This window comes from Galeopterus variegatus, unplaced genomic scaffold (assembly GCF_000696425.1).
Source record: "Galeopterus variegatus unplaced genomic scaffold, G_variegatus-3.0.2 Scaffold1282, whole genome shotgun sequence".
Lineage (NCBI taxonomy): Eukaryota > Metazoa > Chordata > Mammalia > Dermoptera > Cynocephalidae > Galeopterus > Galeopterus variegatus.
This window is the reverse complement of record NW_007727393.1, coordinates 207,974-216,795: the sequence shown is the minus strand read 5'-3', so window position 1 is coordinate 216,795 and position 8,822 is coordinate 207,974. Positions and strand designations below refer to the sequence as shown.

Sequence of the window (8,822 nt, the reverse complement as noted above, 5' to 3'; positions counted from 1 at the left end):
AAAAAAAAAAAAAAAAAAAGAAAACTGGGTAAGGGGTAGTATGATGGGGGAGGGGTCTGTTTTAGACAGGATGACCCGAGAAGGCCCCTCTGAAGAAGTGACACTTGAGCAGAGACCAGAATGAGGGAGACTCTGGGAGAAGCACAGACACTAATGGGGTAGATGGCCAGTGTATATTGCCAAGGGAGAAAAACTATTTGAAAAAAACTGTAATAAAGCCAAAAACACATTCTTTACTCACACACACATACATTACTACAACTTAGATAAAAGTCTGGAAGGGTATACGCCAAATTCATGAATGTAATTGTCGCAAGATGGCAAAGGGACGCCAGAACTAGGACTCATGGTAGGCTTTGGCTTGCCTCTAATATTTGCATTTTAAAATATTTATTTAAAATGTTAATATCTTCACTGTTAAAAGGTAAATATGATACATAAAACTTGTGAAATTAAAAGAATTTTAAATAGGGCTGGCCCGTGGCTTACTTGGCCGAGGCGGAGCTGATAACACCAAGGCCACGGGTTCGGATCCCTATATAGGGATGGACAGTTAGCTCACTTGGGAAAGCGTGGTGCTGACAACACCAAGTCAAGGGTTAAGATCCCCTTACCGGTCATCTTTAAATAAATAAATAAATAAAAATAAATAAATAAAAGAATTTTAAAAATCTACCATGGCGGAGGGGGTCAACTTCCGGGGCAGTGAAGAACCTAACCCTACACACTGCCTTTCACCAGATCCAAGTTCCTGGGCGCAGGGGTTTGTTTGGGGAGCAGACACATGGGAGCCCAGAAGAGGCAAATAGCCAGGAGGGTCCTGGAAGCTTCTTGGAGGAGGTGTTTCCTTTGCTGAGGACCCCAGCACTCTCCTTTGGCTCAGTACCCTCAGTGCAGACATGGAGAGGCCATAGTATGGGCAAGGTCATGAAGCAAGAGCAGATAGAGTAAGTAGAACGTGAAACTCCAGGCTCCCAGCCAGGTCTCTTTCTCAAGCCTGAACTCCTGGCTCCTCTGGGCAAGGGATGGGCCTTCCTTAGACAGGCACCTCCATCCAGCCCCTTCCCACTGCAGTTGCTCTGCAGGACAGAGACCCAGACCTGGTCTGGGGGCAGGAAGGCAGCGCCACCTGCTGGTGTAAGAGGGAAATACAGCCCTCAGACCCCACTGAGAGTGACCAGCAGGTTATACCCTTAAAACCTAGCTGCCCTTTCCCTAAGTGACCAATATCTTCCACTCAAAGTCTGTTCTGCACCTCCCTCCCAGTCCCTAGCAAGGCCCTTAGTGCTGCCTGGTTGGGTTTTCTCTGCAAGGAGGAAAAACCTTTTCAGGAGGGGATGACACTTTCACTATTATTACAGGCCAGTGGGTGCAGGAGGGGTTCACTCACGTGAGACAGGGGCACCTCACAATAGCAGTTTCCAAAAAGCATGTCCTAATCACAGATACAAACCTTAGGGGTAGACAGTCCATTTGACAGGTTGGGAAAAGTCCCCAGGGAAGGGAAAGACTTGCCCAGTGTCACAGTGAGTACACAAACTGGTCCCAGAACACAGATCTCCGGGGGACCAGCCCAAGGGTCTTTCCTCTACATTGAGTGTCCCCATATGTGAAAATAATTGATGCAGTTTAAATAAGTAGTTCTCAGCTTATGGTCCAGGAACTTGTTAGAAAGGCAAATTTTCAGGCTCCACCCCAGATGTACTGAATCAGAAACTGGGGGTGGAGCTTAGCAATCAGTTCTAGCAAACCAGCTTGAGAACCTGAACCACTGGTCTAAAGCAACTGCACAACACTCTCTTTTTTATTAAATAAACTTTTATTTGGGAATAATTTTAGATTTACAGAGAGGTTGCAAAGATAGTACAAAGACTTCCTGTATACTCTTCACCCAGCCTACCTCAACATCCACATCTTACATAACCATGGTATATTTGTTAAAACCAAGAGACCAACATTGGTATAATATTATTAACTAAAATACAGGCTGTATCCCATATCCAGTTTTCTCACTAATGTCCTTTTTTTTTTTTTTTTCGTTCTAAGATAAAATCCAGGATAGCACATTGCATTCAGGATTATATCCCTTTTAAATTCTATTCATCACCTCAGTCATCTTTCCCTGGGACACAGAATGGGTGGGAAAGCTGTTGTCCTCATTATTCAGGTGGGGACACCGAGGCTTGAAAATACCAAGTGACCGAGTTCTCTTAGAGGGTAGAGGGAGCAAGGCCCATCTCACTCTGTAACCTTCCTCTACGTCTCTCCCGCCCCCAGGACTGTTGGTTTTCAGAAGTCCCTCTGGAACATCTCACCTGGCCCACCCCATCCCACCAGTGCAGACAATGAGAGATGCCCCTACTAGAGTGGGCCCACTCCTTGGACAGAGCCACCCCCTGCTCCATCACCTCTTCCCCTAGATCCTGATGGCCAGGCCGATGTCTCAGTGACTTCAGACAGGGCACAGCAAGACCCTGTGCAAGAGGGAAAGAGAGAGAAATACTGTTTGCCTACCCCAAATTATTTGTGATAGATGAACAATGGCCACAGGTTCTTTGTAGTTCCTCCCATCAAGAGGTGTAGTCTGTTTCCCATCCCTTGAATCTGGGCAAAGCCTTGTGATTTGCTCTGATCAAAATAACTTAGCAGAAGTGACATTGTCCCAGTCCCAGTCCCAATCCCCAACTCAAGAAGTCTTGCAGCTTTGACTCTTGCTCTCTTGGAATCCTGATGCCACCATATGAACAAGCCTGAGCTAGCCTACTAGAGAGGCCCCACATGGAGCAGAACCAAAGTCACCCCAGCCAACAGCCTGTCACTTGCCAGACAAGTGAATAAGGCTAGCCTAAACCATCCAGCCCCAGCTAAGGTGACAGCTGACTGCAGCCCCACAAGAGACCCCAGGTGAGACCAGCAGAACTGCCCAGATGTGCACAGCCCGAACTGCCAACACAGAGAATTGTGAGCAAATAAATGACTTGTTTTTAGCTGCTAAGTCTTGGGATGGTATGTTACACGGCAAAGGCTAACTGATACACAATCCCTCATCTCTCTCTTGATAATGGGATCCCAATTTTATTTCAGGAGGCAGTGTGCTAGTCCCAGGAGATGGAGCATGATTGGTCTACTCGGCCATGACAGTCCTGTTCCCTGCCATCTTAGCCTTCTCTGTAGCAATGGTAGCTGACGCAGGCCAAGGATATCTAAGTGGAAACATGCGAGGGAGAGAGCAGGAAACAGGCCTCTGGCAGAGGTTTTATTTGTGATAGAAGGTGACAGACCCAGCTAGCTTGACCCTTCTGCTTCCCCCACTCCTTTCTTCCTTGACCACAGATATGATTCCTGGAGATATAGCATGACTATGAAGTAACAAGCCTGGACAGCAAGGCAAAAGGATCACAGATGTGAGCCCTACCCTCCCTGCATCATGAACTGCATCAGCCACCTGTCTCCAGAATACACACTATGTGGAAAAACAAACCTCTCTTTGCTTAAGCTGCTATAACCTAGACTTTCCTTTACTTGCAGCGGAACATAGTCTACATAAGGGATATACAAAGACAAAAATGCAGAAAGATCCTTGTCCTTGAGAGTTTGGAGCCAGCAGCATGTAGCTCTTCTAACCTGTCTCCTTTCTTATTTCGTCCTCTTGATAATCCTTCAAGGGTAATGTCACGATTGCATTTCTGCAGAGGTGGGAACTGGGACTCCCACACTGTTCAGGATGAGTCCAAGGCCTTGTAGCTAGCGAAGAGGGGGCCTGGAGCCAGATCCTCCCCCCAGATGCAGAGAGGATGCACTCCTGCTACACCTTCTGCATGACCCAGTCCACTGGAGGCCAGGTGTGTCTTCTGGGCTCTTGGGGGTGGTGACAGCAGGTGACAAGGAGGTGCTACTGCAAGTTCGGCGTGGAGGCACCCAGGTACACTCTTAGGTCTGAAAGGGTAGACTGGACAAGCTTGGCAGGGATGGTCTCTTGCTGCAGCTGCTGGTAGGCCGCATAGCGGTGGCAGCCCCCGAAAGAGTAGAAGTAGTCACCACCCTGGGCCCCTTTGATCCAGAGGACGTCAATGGGGGGCACGCTTTCTGGGTCCTCCTGGAGAGAAGGAACACAGGGTAAATGGCCATGGTACAATGCTTGCCATTTTCCAAAGCAGACTTTGTCAATATGGATGGAGCTCCCACAGGGTGCTCATATGGGCTTGAGAGAGACAATTGCTAAATATCCAGAAATTTTGTGAGCTGATTAACATGACTTTTTTAGCTTGAAAATCAGCCATGGTGACAGTATTTACACCAGGAAAATGGGCAGTTGCTACAAATCAGAGATTTTTCTCCCCTAAAGACCAGGTTGTTATTAAACATTTATCAATACACTACAATACTACACATCTGGACCTGTTCTAGACTCTGGGAATAAGGTGCAGCCAGAATGAGACAGACGTAGCCCCTGCCTTCATGGGGCTTAGTCTAGTGTGGCAGATGGAACAAAGAAGAGAATGTTAGAGTGATAAATGCCATGAAGAAATAACGCAGGTGACATGACAGTGATAGGGGGTCCACAAGGCCTCTCTGAGGTGACAATGAAGCAGAGATCCACCTGGAGTCATAGAGAAACGGAATAGTTTAGATGAAGAGGACAACTGCCTGCGTTTGAATCTCAGCTCTGCTACTTAACAGGCATGTGACCTTGGGTGGTTCACCTCTTTGTGTCTCAGCTGTCCCATTTGACAAAATGGGGATAAGGATAACAGACCCACTGCACAGAGTTGTTAGGTTAAATGAGTTAATATTTATAAAGCGCTTTGAGCAATGCTCGGCACATGGAAAGCACTCAGTAATGTATGGTGTGTATTACGTGAGGGAAGAGACTTCCAGGCAGAAGGAACAGCAAATGCAAAGGGCCTGAGGCCAGAACAAGTTCACCGTGTTGGAGGCACAGCAAGAAGGCCAGTGTGGCTAGAAGTGGACTTAAGGGGTCAAGGAGTGGAAGAGATCAGAAAGGTCAGCAGGAGCCAGATGATGCAGGTTTGTTTCTAAGAGCAGTGGGTAGGCCATGGAGCATTTTAAACAGGAGAGGGTGATGTGATCTAATGAACATTCTAGAAGGTTGTCACAGGGGAACAGGGTTGGTGGGGTGGACCAGGGCACAAGTAGGGAGGCCAGAAGCAAGGCCTCTGCAGGTGTTCAGCAGAACATGCTGGCCTGGATGGTGGTGTGGTAGGTAGGGACAAGGAGAGGTAGACAGGTTTGGGACACATTTAGAGGGCAGATCTGAGAGATCTTGCAGAAGAGGTGGATGTGAGGACAAGAGAAAGAGGAGAATCTAAGTTGATTTCCTGTTAGCGGCCTGAGGAGCCAGGTGAAGAGTGGGTCATCCACCCAAGCAAGGAAAGCCTAGGGCAGGATGGGGTCTGGGGTAGAACACACTGGGGAGACCCCATGAAGTAAGTGCAAGCTGCCTAGAAGGCTATTGGCCCATGGATTCTTTCTAATGCTGCTTTGATGAATGTCCCGACCCGCGGGAATTGGGAGTTGGTCTATGGAACCTGGAAGGGGGAGTGGGTAGGACAAGAGACGCAAAGGAAGGGAGCAAGACAGAAGTCTGATCAAGCCCCGTTTAATAAGGGAAGTAAGCTCCTTTTATAGAAACTCACAGGTGCAAGAGAACAAAAAACAATGGGTGGGGGTGGAGGTCATGAAGAGTTCTTGTGTAACCATCTTTTCTCGTTTTCTCGGGTATCGGGTATCAGGTATCGCTGTTACCATCAGTTCTTGACAGCGTAGCTTAGGTCAAAATGTTGCGGTTAGGCAAAACAATCACAGCATGCAGCCCTCCCAGGAAGGGTTGCAGCATCAGCTCTTTCCGGGCTCTTGTCCACTGCTACTTCAGCGGTCTGTCCCATTTGGCTCCTTAGCTTAGGGGGTCATCGTGAGGACACCCAGTTCCCCACAGATGAATTCATTCATCCATATATTCCACAAATGGTAATTAAACAGGAAGGCACAGGAGTTACAAGACAGGGCTCTGGAACCTGGCAAACCTGAATTTGAATCTCAGCTTTTCTACAGAGCAGCTGGGGACCCTGAGCAAGTGGCCTCACCTCTGTGAACACTGTTCCTCATCTGTAAAATAGGAATAAGACACCCAATAGGGCTGCTAATGGAGCATTGATGAGCTGATGCAAATGAGGTGTTAGTGGACCACTAGCAAGGGGCAGCTGAGCCAGGCAGGCCTTGTGCTGGGTGCATGATGGTGGGTTGGCAGAATAATGGCTCCCTAAGATGCCACCTCCTAATCCTTGGAGCCTGTGAATATGTTATCTTACACGGACTTGGCAGATGGAATTAAGTTAAGGATCTTGAGATGGAGAGAACATCCTGGGTTATCCAGAGGGGTTGAATGTAATTGCCAGGGTCCTTAAAAGTGGAAGAAATCGGTAAAGGGACATGAAAATCAACTACATTGTATATTGGTCAAGTAAAATTTTAAAAAGAAAAAGTGGAGGAGGGAGGCAGAAGAGGAGGTCAGAGTGATTAGACATAAGAAAGACTTGACCTGATGTTGCTGCTGGCTTTGAAGATGGAGGAAGAGTCCACAAACCAAGGAGTGTGGGTGGCCTCTAGAAGCTGGAAATGGCAAGGAAATGGATTCTTGCCTACAGCCTTCAGAAAACAATGCAGACTCAGGGATACCTTGATTTTAGCCCAGTCAGACTCATTTTGGACTTCTGAACCATAGACTTATACAATAATAAATTTGTGTTGTTCTAACCCACTAAATTTGTGATATTCTGTCACAGTGGCCACAGAAAACGAATGCAAATGGTCAGTAAGCAAAGGCAGATCCAGTTCTTGCCCTCTCTGAGCACACACTTTGAGAATGGAAGAATGGTATCTAACCGGGCCATTAAACCCCAGTGGGATCAGAGCTACGCTGGCAGGCACACAGGTGGCTGTGAGGCCACAGGAGACCCTTTAGCTAGTAGGGGCAGTCAGGGAAGACGATGAGACAGGGAGGAGTTTGAAGCGATAAATAAAACATGTTTCCTAACAGGAAAAAGCCTGTGCAAAGGCCCGTGGTAGGAGAGAGCATGCATGGCTAGACCCCTTCCTCCCACAAAAAGCCAGGCACTATGCTAGTGTTGTGGCAACAGCCGAGATATAACAAAGTCCCTCCTCTTGTGGAGTTCATATGAAATGGGGAAGATGGCAAGCAAATAAATGTATAATATAATTTCTGGCAGACATAAGTGCTATACAGAAAAATACTTCAGGCTAAGGGGAGAGGAGAGAAGCCGGGGCTCTATTAGCAACGGTGGTCAGGGAGACGGGAGCGCCACCGCGCTTCCCAAGCGGCGTACTATCCAGTGCGCCACCGGGCCGGCCCAAGGCAAATCCAGTTCTTGCCCTCTCTGAGCACACACTTTGAGAATGGAAGAATGGTATCTAACCGGGCCATTAAACCCCAGTGGGATCAGAGCTACGCTGGCAGGCACACAGGTGGCTGTGAGGCCACAGGAGACCCTTTAGCTAGTAGGGGCAGTCAGGGAAGACGATGAGACAGGGAGGAGTTTGAAGCGATAAATAAAACATGTTTCCTAACAGGAAAAAGCCTGTGCAAAGGCCCGTGGTAGGAGAGAGCATGCATGGCTAGACCCCTTCCTCCCACAAAAAGCCAGGCACTATGCTAGTGTTGTGGCAACAGCCGAGATATAACAAAGTCCCTCCTCTTGTGGAGTTCATATGAAATGGGGAAGATGGCAAGCAAATAAATGTATAATATAATTTCTGGCAGACATAAGTGCTATGCAGAAAAATACTTCAGGCTAAGGGGAGAGGAGAGAAGCCGGGGCTCTATTAGCAACGGTGGTCAGGGAGGCAGAGACCCAAACCAAGCAAGGGGCAGGTCCTGTGGATATCTGAGGAAGTGGCTCCAGACAGGGGGGTAGCGCAAATTCTAGGACTGAAAGATATCTTCTCTGGCCGTACAGGTGTTTGGTGGGGCTTAGGGGTCTCAGGTGTTCATCTTCTAAGGGTCTGAGAGAAGAGGACATATAGGCCTAACCTGACACATACTGGTATGTTCCTGCTCTGCCACCTCCCTTGCCCCGCCAAGTTCCTGCCAGGATCACTCCAGCGTTCTTGAACACCCTTTTCAAGTGATAGGGCTGCCCCTTGTCCTCTCCCACTTCCGGTTCAGACAAGGCCCTCCCAGCAGACATGACACACCCAGTCCCACTGCCACTGACTGTCGCAGCCAGAAGGGACCGTACAGCTTATCTCCGGACAGTGTGGTGGCCATGCAGCTGAGCACTGGGGCCACGCTGCCTGGGTGTGAATTCCGGCTGTGCCACTTTCTAATGCCCGACCTTGGATAAATTGCTAAAATCCTCCCGTTCCTCGGTTTCCTGTCTTTTACAGCATTTACCCTATAGGGTTGGCCTAGGCAGCTAACAGTCTTAAAACAGCTCCCGGGCCACTGCAGGCGCTATGTTTATAATAGCTAGCGATCATTATTTTAATTATCTCGTCCAATCACCTCCCTCCTTGCTCAAGTGAGGAAACAGGCCCAGAGAGGCCCAGGCACTTGCTCAAGGTCACACAGCAAATGCTGAGCTCCGGCGGAGTCCGGAACCGGTCCCGTCTCGCGTCCGGCGCGTCCTCCCTCCTCCAGAGCCCTCCCCCCGGCTGGCCGGCCTCCCCGGGGTCTCACCCGGATCGTGTCCACGAGGCTCTGCACCTTGGCCGGGTCCAGCACAGACGGCAGCGGCCGGATGAGCACGCTCAGCGGCACGTTGTGCACCGCGGCGATGCAGCCC

The 8,822-nt window shown here is 48.9% G+C and overlaps 1 protein-coding gene across 1 annotated transcript in view; it reads right to left on the bottom strand.

Moving 5' to 3' along the window:
• Positions 1-3,526: 3,526 nt before the first annotated feature.
• Positions 3,527-8,822, bottom strand: part of SRXN1 (sulfiredoxin 1) — a 5,940-nt gene continuing 644 nt past the window's right edge. Inside the window, exons 3-4 of the mRNA XM_008576067.1 lie at positions 8,717-8,818; positions 3,527-4,096 (exon numbers count right to left, since the gene is read on the bottom strand). Coding sequence (XP_008574289.1) covers positions 3,893-4,096; positions 8,717-8,818 — 306 coding nt within the window. The 3' untranslated portion in view covers positions 3,527-3,892. The remainder of the gene's footprint in view (positions 4,097-8,716; positions 8,819-8,822) is intronic.